The sequence below is a fragment of the Aedes albopictus genome, chromosome 3 (genome assembly GCF_035046485.1).
Source record: "Aedes albopictus strain Foshan chromosome 3, AalbF5, whole genome shotgun sequence".
NCBI lineage: Eukaryota > Metazoa > Arthropoda > Insecta > Diptera > Culicidae > Aedes > Aedes albopictus.
The window spans coordinates 431,772,054-431,788,391 of NC_085138.1; the positions used below are offsets into that span (position 1 = coordinate 431,772,054).

The 16,338-nt window shown below is 41.2% G+C and overlaps 2 protein-coding genes and 1 long non-coding RNA gene across 4 annotated transcripts; 1 reads left to right on the forward strand and 2 right to left on the reverse strand.

The window, feature by feature from the left end:
* Positions 1–1,204: 1,204 nt before the first annotated feature.
* LOC115258729 (uncharacterized) lies at positions 1,205–6,047 on the reverse strand. Of its 2 annotated transcripts, none has more exons than XR_009998716.1 (3): positions 5,812–6,047; positions 5,100–5,749; positions 1,205–1,764 (listed from the first exon to the last, which is right to left on the reverse strand). It is a non-coding gene; the product is annotated as an uncharacterized LOC115258729 (long non-coding RNA). The 2 variants fall into 2 exon arrangements; XR_009998715.1 differs by having other exon boundaries at positions 5,100–5,375; positions 5,608–6,047.
* A 3,114-nt stretch (positions 6,048–9,161) lies between these two features.
* Positions 9,162–10,139, forward strand: LOC109621453 (DNA-directed RNA polymerase III subunit RPC7). Its single transcript, XM_020075479.3, has 3 exons — positions 9,162–9,497; positions 9,556–9,684; positions 9,741–10,139. Exons 1-3 carry the CDS (start codon positions 9,345–9,347, stop codon positions 10,116–10,118), a joined length of 660 nt encoding a protein of 219 aa, XP_019931038.3. The 5' UTR covers positions 9,162–9,344; the 3' UTR covers positions 10,119–10,139.
* On the reverse strand, positions 10,123–15,736 carry LOC109621452 (exocyst complex component 1). Its single transcript, XM_020075478.3, has 3 exons — positions 13,702–15,736; positions 10,974–11,484; positions 10,123–10,909 (listed from the first exon to the last, which is right to left on the reverse strand). The coding sequence occupies exons 1-3, from the start codon at positions 15,519–15,521 to the stop codon at positions 10,562–10,564; spliced, it is 2,679 nt and encodes an 892-aa protein (XP_019931037.3). The 5' UTR covers positions 15,522–15,736; the 3' UTR covers positions 10,123–10,561.
* Positions 15,737–16,338: the final 602 nt, after the last annotated feature.

The window sequence follows — 16,338 nt, forward strand, 5'->3', positions numbered from 1 at the left end:
CTTTCTAGCGACTAGTTCTGAGTACTACGAAGAATTACTACAAAGAAAATGGATCCAATTTTGAAGTGTATGCTTTGTGCGTCACCAAACAACCTCAGGGGACTTGGTGAACCTTCTTAGCGATATGTCAAAGTACAACGAAGAATTACTACTAGAATTGTTCGTCACCAAACAAGTTCAGAGGACTTGGTGAACCTTCCTAGCGACTAGTTCTGTGTACTACGAAGAATTACTACTAGAATTGTTCGTCACCAAACAAGCTCAGAGGACTTGGTGAACCTTCTTAGCGACTAGTATACTACGATGAATTACTACTAGAACTGTTCATCACCAAACAAGTTCAGAGGAATTAGTGAACCTTCTTAACTACTAGTTCTGAGTACTACGAAAAATTACAACAAGGAGAATTGATCTATTTTTGAAGTATATGCTTTGTGCGTCACCAAACAACCTCAGAGGACTTGGTGAACCTTCTTAGCGATATGTTCCGAGTACTATGAAGAATTACTACTAGAATTGTTCGTCACCAAACAAGTTCAGAGGACTTGGTGAACCTTCCTAGCGACTAGTTCTGAGTACTACCAAGAAACACTATAAAGAAAATTGATCCAATTTTGAAGTATATGCTTTGTGCATCTCCCAACAACCTCAGGGGACTTGGTGAACCTTCTAAGCGACTAGTTCCGTGTACTACGAAGAATTACTACTAGAATTGTTCGTCACCAAACAAGCTCAGAGGACTTGGTGAACCTTCTTAGCGACTAGTTCTGAGTACTACGAAGAATTACTACAAAGAAATTTGATCTATTTTTAAAGTATATGCTTTGTGCGTCACCAAACAACTCTAGAGGACTTGGCGAACCTTCTCTCCGACAAATTCTGATTGCATGGAAGGATATCTCATGGAATGCTAGAATAATATATTAATTCTTATTTTTCCAGTAGGTGGAGACTAAGATCGACATCCTGCATGTTGTAATATAAAACAGTTTACCTATTAGACTGAGTATCTTTATTTAAATGTATTTACTTACCCGTGAAATATGGATATGGATGGATTATGACCAGCGACTTTCAGAAGTGACCTATTTCATCAAATAAACGTATTTCGTATAACCTTAAAACTTGAGAAGACTTGGCGAACCTTTTCAAAGACAAAATTACGATTACTTTTTGGGGCAATTCAAATATGAAGTGTATTATATGTATGGAGGTATATCTTGTACCTATAAGGAGTGTTACACTTTCTCCCCCTCCCCCTAAACTATGGACGTCATATTTGATCACTTTGAAATATTTAAAGGTATAGAAGTGGCCTATTTCTACAAGAAACGCATTTTCTCACCTAATAACTTGAGAGGACATGGTGAACCTTTTTCCGTTGATTTTTTAAATTTCATTTAAAACAGTTTCAAAATTTTTAAAGAAAGTTACTAATTACACAAGTATACTTACTGTTTTCGAGTCACTTCGCAAATAAAAAGGGCAATAATTAATCGTCTTGGCCAGAGAAATCGGGGACCCCCCCTCGGGTAGTGAATTTCGGATGTTTTATATACCCATCGGAACTAACCCAACCCCCCTACCCCCACCAAGCAATACTATTTATTCACACATAGGTACACACACATAACAAATAACAATCAAGAGATTCCATTCTATTCGACGAGATGTGATGGGTGACGAAGTAGCTTCTTCAAAAATTAATGTTTACCATTGTTTGGTAATCAAATTAGAGCTGGCTTGCAATGGTTCATGGAATCGCTGGAATAGATTTATAAATGGATGAACCCTTTATAAGGCCGAGAAAACTAAGTTTGCAAATAGAAAAATTTGAGGAGATAGGCCAAAATAATTCTGTGCACATAAAAAGTGCACTGAATTGTTATTTAACATATTGTAGTAAAATCATGATTCAGAAATCAACGTTAATTTAATGTTTCGATTCAAACTTTTATGCGGCATGAGGATCTTTCACTGGCTTTTTGCCTCGCGGTACACTTTTTGGAAATTAACTGCCACGCGGTACACCCATTTATAAATTTCACAGTATTAAATTTGAAAACAGCTTGTCAAAACATAATTTTGTTTTTTGACACTTAACTTGGTTGATTTTTGTCTCATTCCTAAATCAAGAGCATATTAACGGGGGAAATATTTTTTCGGCTCGCAATAATTTCTTCACAGTATATTCTTTGATTTTTTTGAACTACGTATTTATAGGATCATAAGCAGATTTCAAGAATAGTATGTCATCTTGTACCGACGTTTCAAACCCTCTAAGCAGAATCAGGGATGGGATCATTCATTTGCAAAGAGTTACATTCACTTGCTATTATCTCAGTTCAGAAGCATGCTATCAAAAAACAATGTTTGGATGAATTTAAACTTGTAGTTTTATCTGAAAGATTGTCGAATAACATTAGGGTCGCACACGCCTACCAAAGTCGTGAGCAAGCTGTGAAAGCAACTCTCCACGCCGTGAATGTAAATTACATTCACGCCGTGGAGAGTTGCATTTACTGCCTTCTGTTGACATAATTATTGTTGCTACGCTAGTACATTGTTCTACAAAGTTTCAGGTGAAACAAAAATGAAAAAGTGGTCCATACATTGATTTTTGCTACGGTGTTTCTGAAGCGAATTAACAGCAAGTGAATGTAAATGATTGCAAATGAATGATCCCATCCAGTCGAGATACGCGTATTTCGACTACTCCAGAGTGGATAACTGACACTGAGGAAGATTACAAGTAGTAGTCGAAATACGCGTATCTGTCAAAGGAAAAGCAACCTAGGGCGGAATTGAAAGGTACGAAACTGATTACACTCATTTGAATAGTATGCCATATTTATAGCAATTTTCAGGACAAAATTTAAAGAGATCCTGAAGGCAGCAAAGTTCTGCGTTAATCCTTCGCTGATTCGTATTGTTATTTTGGTAAATATTTTCCCAATTTCATTACTGAATTTCTGATAACATTCGCAAATTCCATGGAGAATGCTTTTAGAACTTTTATACATAATTGCTAATGTTTTTGATATATTTAAGTCAGCATTCCTGGCAGGCTAACTAATCAAAAGATCGAGGGAATTTTTGAAAATCACATGCAAATTCTGAATAAGATTATTCGAAAATTTCTATCCTAGATTTGAGAGATACTGTCCGAGATTTTCAGCTAAATATTTGAAGAAATTGACATTGTTATTGTAAGTTTCCTGAATTATGTACTTGAAGAATTGCATGCTATCTAAAAATGGTGCATGGAGGACTTTTACCTTGTAATTTTATCTAAAACTTTACCGAATACCCTTGCTGCACATGCGTATTAAACTCGTGAAAGAGCTATGAAGGCGACTCTCCACGAGGTGAATGTAAATTAAACTGCCCTCTCACGAGTTTGGTATGCGTGTGCGATCCTTACTGTGTTCGGCAAAGATTTAGATAAAATTACAAGGTAATCCGTACACCAGTTTTTGATCGCATGCTTCTGAACTAAGATAATAGCAAGTGAATGTAACTATGTATTTGCAAGTGAGTGTTTCCATCCCTGGTTGCCACTGCCTTATAAAGGATTAACCCTTTATAAGGCAGTGGCAACTATATTGCCACCTACCGTTCATATTTTTTTCTGTTTAATAACAATTTATTTCGAACTTTTTTTTTTTGGTTTACGCAAAAATGGGATTACTAATAACGCCTGGTATTTTTTTGGTACTAAACAAAGCTTTAACAACAATTGGGTTGTTTAGTGAATAAAATATTGCTATTTTCTATAGCCTAATCGGAAGAGCTCATTTTTCTGAGTATAACGTGATTTTATTGGATTCCAATACCTTTGTTTTGATGGTTTAATTAACAAAACAGTTTTTATTTTCGTGGATAGAATGACAGTTCAATCGATAAAGTGACAGTTCGACCCGAACAAAAAAATTTCCCCATACAAACTTTAAATGCATTTTAAAAATAATTCCCGGACTCCAAAAATTATGAAATTTTGGATTTTGACTAATTTTTGGGCGAAGAATTCGATTATGGAATAATCCGGATACCCCTAAAGAACCCAATTTGGGAGCCATTTGTAGTCTCAAAAATGGTTAAATTTGGCCGCGTGAAGAAAATTAGCTCAAACTTATTGTAAAATTATAGATTTGGTAGGGTAAAAGCTCCCTTAGTGGAGGTAGTACCAATAGTGGTGGTAGTGGCAATTTAGCACTATTTCGACCAAAAAGCTTGCAAATGGCATTTTTTATAAATGCATTATACCTAATTAATAACATTAATTCAGTTTTGTATTCAGGATTTGGCGGAAAACCTATTTTAAATAATCAATTTCCTTAACTTTTTTGCTCCTTTGCACCTATAGTGGTGGTAGTGTTCCTATAGTGGTGGGTCCCATAAGAATTCAATGGGATGCGCCACTATAGGAACCAATATTAAATTTTACCTCCATAATGGGAACGGTGTACCTATAGTTGGTGCAAGTGATTTATTAGCAAAAACTGAAATAAATAATGCTTTTTACATTTTTCCAAGCAAATTTAAGTGAAAAACTACCGATTAACGTTTTCAGAGTTTTTATTTTGTGGTATTATCAATTTTATTCAATTATTTTAGTACAAGGAGCTACTAATAGCACCACTATTGGTACATTTACCCTAAATATTTTATGAAATAATCAAATTATGGGTTGACATGAGCTGAACTACACAGTTTATATTATGGGTTAAGTCCACATCCACTCTAAAATCTCTTTTCCGGCTTTTTGTCGAAGTCAAGAGCAGAAAAGTACCCTAAACGGGCAGTGGCAAGAATATTGCCACCAGCGCTGGTGGCCTAAACGGGCAGTGGCAACTATATTGCCACCTCAAAAGCTTGTTTTTGGGGTAAACGGGCAGTGGCAACTATATTGCCACCAGCGTTTTTGGGCTTAACCGGCAGTGGCAACTATATTGCCACCTAGATTTTTGAGAGTTTCTTTGAAACAAAAATTGTGTTGTACATGTAATCATGTATATAATCATTTCCATTATAGTATGCGTTGACAACTCTTCTAGTTTTCTCGGCCTTATAAAGGGTTAAACAAGTGTCTTGCTTACCTTGCTTACCTATAGATTCATCCTCGCACCAAATATACCGTGCTCAAAATACTTATGAACCGGTGGCCCCTAGGATGGCCCTATACCGATTCGAGACACCTTCACACACGAGGTGGACCGAACGACGCCTGCTAAGTTTTCGAGCGACGCCTGCTAAGGACGATAAATATTCGGCGATGTGCAGGACGGTGTGTGGCGGTAAAGGATGATCCACGGCCCACGTCCACGGCCTCGCTGAACTCTACGGCGAACCCAGCATCCAGAAGGTGTCAAGAGCTGGAAAAATACGATGGGCAGGGAATATTGTGAGAATGCTGGGTAACAGCCGTTCAAAGCTGGTGTTCGCAGGAGATCCGTATAATACAAAAAGACCTGAAAGGCAGCGTCCAGGTGCAGAATGGTCTGGCAAATGTGGGTCAAAACCGAGGATAAAAGACAGCAGCCACTAACCGAGTGTTATGGCAAAGATGTTGATCCATCTTTGATATAACAATAATGTAATGCATACCTGCAGGTGGAGGTCCACGACTCCAAAAACTTGTTCACACCACTTATTCCGGTTCAAATCTTGAGGTTTCAATCATCCTGGCCCCTGGCGTAGATGGTAGCCCGCCTACATGGCGTATTTCCATTTGGAGCGCTCCGGCCATCTAGAATAAATATTAATGTCAATTAGTAGCGAAATTTATAATATTTCAATGAAAATACTTACATTTTATTGAAATTCCCCCAAAAATGCCGTTGGTATTTTTTTTTTATTTATTTTTTTTACTTCTCGTAAACATTATCCGCGCGCGAAGCTGGTCTGATTTGACAGGTGCTCTTAGCACACTGAAGCAAAAGTTTCCTCACTTTTCACTATGCTTGATTTGGCGGGATTCGAAAAGATTCCGAATGATTCAAAAAGATTCAAAAAGAGATTAAACTCAAAAGATGAGAGTGTCATCCCTTCGACAATAACACTTCATCAGCTAAAAGCTTCGTCGCTAACTCACACATACACATTTGAGTAGCCAGTCAACTGACAGTTGTCCATGAGGTTGACTCCACCTCACTTATCCATATTCTACCAGGGGGTGCCACTACTCCAATCCAACACTCCACCTTAATGGCAGCCCTCTGAATTTTACCATCACACTGGTCAACTCCTCCTGCATGGATACGAGAACGAAGCGTTGCATCTACTGCTGCAGATAATACAACCCACCACACTTTTTACCAGCAGCAATCACCTCTCTACCATTCATGATTTTGCAATTCGTCGGTCCAAAAACCACTGTGTATCCATCTTCGGTAATTTTGTTTACCGATAGCACGTTCCGGGACAATCCTGGCACAAACAGCAATTCCTTAAGCCGTACTTCCACTTGCTCACCTTCCACTCCAACTCCAGCAATTCTTCCTGGTCCAATTCCCTTCGCCTTGACTGTTTTTCCATCTGCCAATAACACGTCTTCATTACATGGATTCCACCAACCGAGGCTTGTAGTTGAATTCGTCATATGCTTCGTGCAGCCGGTGTCAATGATCCATTTGTCATCAAACACATCACTTTCTGTTGTCACTGTTGTCATGCTAAAGCACACTCCACGATCATCACTATTGCTTCCACGTCTCGATTGCTGCAGGGTGGATGATTTCGCTTCCTCTTTCTTCTTCATACTGGTTCTCGTTTCCTCCAATAAAACTGGGCAATTCCTTTGAAAATGACCAGGTCGCCCACAGTAGTAACACGTTTGTATTGAACTCCTTCGATTCTCATACTGCACAGTGGACTTCATCACTTTTTCTTCAATGTTCTCCTGTTTGGGATTATCACTTTTCCTTCTCCATTCGTCCAGAAGCTTCCCCTTCACGTAATCCACTTTTAGATCTTCTTCTGGACGTCCTTCTAGAGCCGTCACGAGAGGACTGTATGACTCCGGCAAGCTTGACAGCAGAATCGCCACCACCAGATGTTCTTTCAGCGATTCTCCCATCCTAGCTAAACGGTGAACCAGCTCCGACGCCGCCAACAGATGATCGGACAAATTTCCGTTTTCCTCCAACCGCATTGAGCAAAGCTTCCGGAGAACACGAATCTTGTTTGACAATGATCCTCGCTCGTGATAGGACTTCAGCTTTTCCCACATTTCCTTCGCAGTAACGGCTTCTATGACGTGGATTAGCTGGCTATCGTCTAACGCCAACCCAATCATTGCCCGAGCCTTTTCGTCTCTCCTAGTCCACGCTGGGGTTATGTCCGCTGACTCCGGCTTTGGATCCTTCACAATCAACCAAAGATCTTCCTTCATAAGCAAAAGCTCCATCCGGAATCTCCATGTCGACCAGTTCACATCGTTCAACCGATCGAAAGTAATTTTTGGTTCTGCCATTTCACAACTGATTCAATACGTCACAAAATTGTATGCTTCTGGACCACTGTGCACTATGTCTTCTTGTTTTCACTCAATCAAATGTTTGAATCCGCCACCGTTTATACAGTCTCACTGGGTAGTCCACTCATAAATCGTTCTCGCAGATGGGGAAAAAAACAAAATGAATCCGACGGCGCAACTGCCGTCCGCTCCTCCTCAATCAAAATCACTTAACACAGTCCGTACTACACTATTTCATTTTGGCTGATCTTCATTCCCGTCAGCAGCACTTCTCCCGACAAAAACAACTCTAAATCTGCATCAACTGTTCGACTGCAGTATTTATTCTCGCCCGGGAGAGGCACAATCACTTTTTGCAATATTCACAGAACGCAAATCAATCATCCGAAAGCGCACTTAGTTCGCGATATCTGGGCACATGACCTGTTGGAATCCCAGCGTACGGTTTTACATCCAAACCGATCGAAACCGTAACCCGACCCGGGATTTTCTTCACATCAAAATAAAAACAACTACGTTTGTCTTATCGACGTCTAATAAGCCATTTTACGAGACGTTTCAGAACAGCTGATCGCAGCAGCGGCGTCAACTGACAGAATTCCACGCACGTTTGTTTTGCTGGAATATCGTGTAATTTTCGAAAAGGTACTTGTTCGATAAATTGGAGATATGAGAAATTTGAGCCAAAATAGGCCCAAAAGCTGTCGTAAAAGCAATACAAAACTCAATAGTTAATCAGGTATTTTTTTTCGTTGCGATTCACTCGTTAACTTGCGAAAAAAAATTAAATAAAAATTTCTAATTATGGTTTTATCCAGTTTTAAAAACTACGCTTGACTTGCGCGCAACCATTAACCATCATCAACCGGATGATGATTGAAAACGTAAACATCAGAGCGCGTACTTCTGTCGTTTGACTAGCCTCATAAAATAGACTATTCCAGCGAAAAAATAGTACGGACTAAAAATACAATTATAAACAATAACACTTCATCAGCTAAAAGCTTCGTCGCTAACTCACACATACACATTTGAGTAGCCAGTCAACTGACAGTTGTCCAGGAGGTTGACTCCACCTCACTTATCCATATTCTACCAGGGGGCTGCCACTACTCCAATCCAACAGGAATGACATATCCTTTTCTAACCGGAATATCCGCATTTATCCATTTCTAACCGTCGCTAACCGTTGCTAAGCGAGCTGCTAAGTGAGCAGCGGTTAGACGCGATTAGCGACGGTTAGAAACGGATAAATGCGGATATTCCGGTTAGATAAGGATATGTCATTCCCCTTGTATTTTGGAAAAGTGCACAACCGCATTTATAGGTTATATTAACCCATATTTGGGTTACAATTACTCATATTTGTGTCCACATTACCCATACTTGAGTATTGTTTACCTATATTTGAGTATCATTTACGCATATTTGCGGTTGTCCACTTTTTGGAAAAAAGGTAAACTGATCTTAGCGTGTAGATTTTAACTATACTAATTCTACACTTAAACAATGACCTTGACAATAACAATAGATTTCTTTTGTTAGAAAATTTCTAACAATAATAGAATGTATTGTAAAATTATCGTTATGACGGAATTTTTTATTCGGGTGATGCTTGGGGTGATGGGTTTTATACGGATCGTGACGTAATTTATGGCGCACCTAAAAATAACGACCAAGTAAAAGTAGTTTGCCTCAATAGAACTGTCAAACCGTGCGGCATCATCTGTTTACATTCTCGCCGTCCTCCAAATTTGTTTTGCTCAGTTTCCGCACCGTTTCCACGCACTGATGTGCTTGCTTGATTTGCTCTGATTGAGTTCCGATTCCCTCGTGTCTGCCAGGAAATAACGACTACCCATCAGAAATGGCAGGCCGTGGCCGCGGGAAGGCCACCGGTTCCCTCACGCAGGAACAACTGCAATCGATGGGCGTTACCAGGAACGAAATGCAGACCGTTTCGTCCGCCGCACCACCACCGCTGTATCCGATTCTGCAGTCGAAGCCGGTTCCTCTGGAGGTGAGTGCGTGATATTTCTGTTGGGGAAGAATGAAATCGAACTCCTGCTTTCTTGCAGTCAAACGCCGACCGGGATTATAAAATTCTCTGGAAGGAAGACTTCATATCGTACCTCCGAGAATCGCCGTACTACACTACAGTTAAAAGCTCCAAAGGTCCTGTCCAGCGATACTCCGATAAGGTCATTGTAAGTAGTCGCAAAGTGTTGCTAATTGGATTATCTCAGCGAGTTTTCTATTTCAGAATGTAATAGAGAATGATCCGAAGCGCAAGTCCGAAGGCGACTTCCTGTGGAGTCTGATGCCGGCGGAATTGAAACCAACGTTCAAGCGGTCAAAGTCGGCTGCCAATGGGGCATCGAAGGGTGCCAAGAAAGCCAAGGTGGTGGACATTAATGCCAAGCTTAGTGAGCTGGAACAGAAGGAATCGTTTCTGGATGATACGGATGTTAAGAAGGAGAAGGCAAGCGATTCTGAGGATGAAAAGGATGACGACGAGCAGGAAGAGGAAGTGGCTGACGAAGAGATGGACGATGAGAATGATTACGGGAATAATTACTTTGACAACGGGGAGGGATATAACGAAGAGGACGATAATTTGGATGATGGTCCAGTTTATTAAAAAGTTTTTGTGGAATATGCATCAAGAGCACTTTTTATTTAACTCTTCTATACAACAGTTTGTCCGTAATAGTTATGTATTAATAAGCGACATAATTGATATAGTTTTATGCCATCCCCGGCTTAAACTGGGAAGGTTCTGTTATTTGTTCGATTACTTATAACGCGAGTCGGCTTCCACTCTAAGTTCTAAAGGAGAACGTGTAAATATATAACTTTTTGTGAATTCCTACTGAAATAGACTGGTGCAACAAGAAAAATAAGATTTTCATTCATAAATTAATTGTCAACTTAATCTGGTTAAGTTATACGTAAATTTGGAATAAGATTTTCATCGTTAAACGTAGGGCACGACTGAGTTTCATTGCAGAACGCGAAACATTGATGAATTCAGTACAGATTACGCCTCAAATAATAATAATCTGCCAATCACAGTCCTCGAACTCAGTGCGATCTTGCAATCTCGGAGAAAAAGTCCAGAATGTCCTTAATCGTAAAGTCGAGCGTTATCATCGCCCCTGCATAGCATCGTTGAATCCACAGCTCCAGCGAGTTGTACTGGGCGATGAATTCTTCCTGCATGGCGCGCCACACAACCTGCAGCAGGTTCTCTTCGTCACAGAGATGTTTCTCCACTTTTTTGTAGAGTTGTTCTAGGCCTTTCTTCACTTCTCGGGCAGGATATTGGGAGATCACCTTGCGCAGCTCTTGCTTCGAGTAGGCCATTTGGTAGCTGATTTCGGTTTCCTTTACGCCCTGCTGTACTTTCTGCTGAACCCCTTCGAAAAATTGCTACAGATGAGAAAAAAAAAATATGATGAGTTTTGAATATTTTCCATAATGACGACCAACTTACGTTCAACTTCTCTAACGGTCGTCCGAAGTATTTCGTCACATACGCTTTTAGGGCATCGTTGTAACGCACCTTCGCCTCTTTCTTTAACTGTTCCAAAACGCCGACCTTCAGCTGGGACAGTAGCGAATGCATCCGATGGTAGTTTTCCATTTTGACCACCTGGTGAGGTGTCTTGGCATGGTCCATGGCATGCAACGGGATGTACTCGAAGATCGCCTCCACCAGTTTGAGGTACCACTTGTCCAAATCGTTTCGTCGCTCAGTTTTCTTGAAGATAGACTCGGCCGTCACGGCAAACTCCTCGAAATTTTCCACATACGGAAGTAGTCCACATTTGGAGCGCTTTGGAACTTTAGCCTCCTGGATTGACTGCAGCTGGAGGTTCATGAACTTGTCGAAATTGCGCTTGACATGAATCAGAGCCGAGGCGAACGTCATACTGAGGAAGGATTGAGCGTCCTGAGCGGACATCACGTGCTGCGTCAGGCGGACGAGTACGTATAGCGAGTAGCTGAAAAGAAAGTTGTTCATTCACACGAATAAGCATAAATAGGCGAGAGAGTTAAAGTTTAAACTTTGAAAATTGTATCGATTTTTTTATTTTATATGAAAGAGCACCTTTTTCCATTAACCTCATTCAAACAAGCACTGAAATCTTTGCATTAGATTAAAAAACAGATTATTTCAAAACCAAACATTGTCGTTAATTTCAAGTTTTCAATTTGTAGATTTGAATAATTCTCCTTTGTAAGCTTTGTTACACAATTGTGTTGTTTAACTTTCCTTAACCTTATACAAAGTTGTAAAACTGACAGGCTTACGTACGATTAATAAATTACAAATTACAAATTTTTCTGAGCCACCATGATTTTTTCAGATTTTTAGAACTTTATTTCAAAGAGATCTTTAGGAATCACCTTTTGACTGCTGAGTAACTGTTTGACAGCTCCGCCCAGTACACACTCAACACCGTTGAAGAAGCCAATTGGCTTCTTTAGGGGAGTTGAGATAACTCCATATTCTGAATCTACATGCCAAACTGAGCCGAAATCCAAATTTTCATGATTTTTGGAGCCCGGGAACCTATTTAAAAATAAATTTGAAGTTTATATGGGAGCGATTTGTCGAATCACCCCTCGTCGTATTTTGTACTGCGCGGAGCTGTCAAGCAGTTGCCCAGCTGTCAAAAGGTGATTTCGAAAAATCTCTTTGAAATTGATTTTAGGTACCAAAAGAAAACTCTAAAAATCTGAAAAAAACCACAGTGGCTCAGAAAATGGTGCTCTTTCTAATAGAATCAAAAAATCAATACAATCTTCAAAATTTAAAAACCCAATTGATCGTGAATAAGCAAACTAGGAATTTTGGAAAACAACATTCCATAATGTACGGACTTATCGAACTCTCTAAGCAGAAGACCCTCTTCGAATAAGTGTAATAAGTGTTTTTGTGGATCGCCACTTCACTCTACAACTACATGCAACCTTACAAGGGGGAGGAGGGGGTGTCTAAAAATCATAATAATTCCCTTATGTAATAAATGGACAGCCCCTAAGATTACATAGATACAAACGAGAATAACCCAACATAGTCTATGCCCAATAGTATGGGACAAACATCAAATTCTCGCTCCAGTCGACTTTTTGGATTCTATTTAGGTCCCATATGAACTGTGCAAAATTTCAGCGCAATCGGTGAAACTATAATTTAGCGCAAGCGGTTCAAAGTTTTCATAGGATTTACTATGGGAAAAGTTACACTTTCAGATAAAAAATCCCAGAGGTCGCCCCTTGTCTCCTTAATTGAAATCGTTCAATGCTTCTTGAAGAAAAAGCATTTATGAAACTTTCCTTCGAAGACCGCAAAACGATTGGATGCTCGTGGAAAAAGTTATTGATTTATTACCGATTAGTGATCCAACGAACAGCTTTTTGTTTTGTTTTATTAGCAGCACTGTAGCTGCTGCCCTGGCTACTGCTATTTCTGTGGGTGGTGATGCCTCCCGCCACCCCATGCAACAACGGCAGCAGCAGTGCTGCTGATAAAACAAAACAATAAGCCGTTCGTTGGATCATTAATCGGTAATAAATCAATAACTTTTTCCACAAGCATCCAATCGTTTTGCGGTCTTCGAAGGAAAGTTCCATAAATGATTTTTCTACAAGATGCGTTGATCGATTTGAATTAAGGAGACAAAGGGCGACCTATGGGATTTTTTGTTTGAAAGTGTAACTTTTCCCACAGTAAATCCTATGAAAACTTTGAACCGCTTGCGCTAAATTATAGTTTCACCGATTGCGCTGAAATTTTGTACAGTTCATATGGGACCTAAATGGGATCTAAAAAGTCGACTGGAGCGAGGATTTATTTTTTCCATACAAGCGTGTCCCATACTAATGCCCAATGACATCGAGGAAATTTCCATTACAAAAATCGGGAAATCGAACCCGCCACTCTGTGGTCTTGCTTGAATCACAGTCAAATAGACGTATCATTTGGAACAAAGTGCGATTAAAATCATCGTCACATAATTATAATCGCCCAATGATAATTATGCTGTTTCGAAAAACCACTGAGCAGATGGCGGTAGTGAGCAAACGTCAAACATGAACAAAAAGCGATAGATTTGCGAACTACAGAATATTTGAATAGCCCGTTAAAAAGGGAAACGATGGGAAATGGGTAGAGTGAGACTGTGCTTGAATTGATTGATGCTTATTATACTTACTAGCTATCCAGCTTTTCAAAACTCAAAATGAAACTATTAAGCTCCTGCTCAAGATTGCTAAACAGCTCTCCCATCATTCTCCGCACTTCTTCGTTGATTTGCCGATCCAATCGCTTCTGGGGAATCATTACCGCCGTATCTCGCTCGTCGCGCTCTTTGTCCTGCAAAGCGGCGCTCATGTCCAACGTCGTCTGAGTATTCTTCCCGGTAGGGCTAATCACATCCAACTGGAAGAAAGCTATACAGAAATGCTGCTCACTGAGGGCCACCGGCTCCAGTTCTGCCAAAACTTTCTCCAGAATAGAATCGAATTTTTGCCGCTCAGCGGGTTCGGCACCAGCACTCCACAGTTCCCGGTTGACTCCCAGGATACCGTACGGCTGCGTTGGCTGTTTGCTGCTCTGCTGGCCCAGTTTCAATTTGTTACTCATGGAACTGCTGTTCAAGTCTTCTCTGGAGCCAAATCTTCGTCCGGAAATGGAATGCTTGGCCGCCTCGAAGAACAACCGGATATCACGATCGTAAACCTTGCTGAGGGAACTGGTGTAGACTTTGATCAGCGCATCGTAAGCCTTACGGTCCATTGCCTTCATCCAATGCATCAGCTCCGCATACGCCGACAGTTCTTTGTGCACGGAATTGTGCTTTGGAAGATTCAAGTCACCGGAGTGGGGACTCTGTGAATCACCCAAATTGCCCAAGTGGATAAACAAATTGTTCAGATGTCGACTGACGGTTTGTGAAAACTTTGCTTTCCATTTCTCGAACCGCTTCCGCTGGTCCTGAACGGCTGTGAGCCTTAGTAATGACGGATCAATGTCACTGTTCATCGCCGTCTGAAGTGCCTTGCCGGCCGCAATCGCTGCTGGCAAACCTTTCGGCGTCAGATCCGTGTCCGTCAGCGCCAGTTGATGCACGTGAGGAAGGTCCAACTGAAAGACTACCTTTTCTAGTTCCTGCAGCAGTTTGACATTGTTCGTGTTGGCCACTTCAATCATCTGATTCTTTTCGCCCATCTTCTCCATGCTTTCCCGAATGTGGCATAAGATTTCATCGTAATCGTCCAGCCGCTTTTCTACCTTTTCTGCCTCCGTGATGGCCGCTTCAATTTGATCCATCAGGGCATCCACTTGCTTCTCTGATGCCAGCACACTTTGAATATTTGCCCCATCCAGTTCTTGCAGATTTTTCCCCAACTGTTCCATAAACTGCTCAGCGTTGCTAATTGCATAGTCACATTCTCCGATCAACCTGCTTAAATTGGTCTCCTCTTTTTCCGTCAAGGCATGAAAATCCTCACTCTCCACCATGTCATCCAAATCATCATCCTCCTCAACTCCTCCTCGAGCACCCATCGTGGCAAACTTCCCATCGGCTACAGCCTTTTCCGGCGATCGTTCCGTGAGCCAAGCTCGCGGAACATTCTTAAACACTGGTCGCTCCTCCGCCAGGACATGTTTCTGCAGCTGCTTCCACAACACGGTTATAAAATTCTGTCGCTCGTGCAGATTGGCCGCGAACCAGCGGTAAACCTTTTCCAAACAGAGATCAAATTCGTGCGTCTCGGGTGACTCATTGCGGCCGTCCACCCCCTTCACTTCCTCCAGTGTCCACGTCCGTTTCTTCTTCCAGACGCCCTTGTCGTACTGTTTCACCTGGCAAATCGACACCACAATCCGTGGCTTCGTGGTCGAGATCACGCACAGATAGGACGTTTTTTTCTTCTTCAGCAGCTTGCTCACATTGCACACCGACAGGATCCGTTCCTCCAGGGCGTCGAAGATTTCCTTCTGGATGATGTATTTGATACCGGCTGCCATTTTTGCGCTACGTTTTTCACACCAGCGCGACAACGAAATCACCAATCCGCACTTGCACCGGATGCTAGAGCATTTAGATTAAAGTTCCGAAACCACTAGAAGCACTTTGAATATAATTTTCACGGGTAAAATGAACGAAATTATCGTAAATAAAATGTAGGCGGATAACGCTTTGAATGTTTTGTTGACATAATTTTTCTCTCTTTTCGTTTGACAAGTCAGCAAAATCGCGATAGACGTCACAGCAGAGTAGAGATGCGCGAAAATCATGATGGACACTGAAAAGGTATTGAAATTTACTGGGTCGTATTAAATAATACACGGAACCTGAGCACCTTTAACGGTGCGCTTCTATACCCCGTTTGGTAGCCCTCCATCATTGCAGCAAACTTTACCGGTCGCTGCTAGATGCGCTCGCAAAATAGTAGCGCTATGGGTGGGTGACCAAATATAACAGCGCGACAGTTGCGCTGCTAAAAATGCAATGAGAATATGACAACCCTCCCGATACGAATCAGGGTGACTAATTTGATTGCTACCGGTGTGGAAAAGGGTGGTTAAGTCAAAATGGTAGCGCTGCGCGGGTTGCTCGAATAGTAGCCGCCGTTAATGTTGCTCTAAGAGCACCTTTACCGGTGCGCGACTAAACTAAATTACATAGCGCAGTATCATAGCGCTATACCTTATCGGGGGCTACTAACCGGGCTAGTAAAATAGCAGCGCGGCTTGCGGGAAACATCGAGCGCACAAATTTAGGCGCCCGATAGTTGCGCGGGTAACGATTGCTATTTCATATATGTCTAAAGTGTTGTGTTGT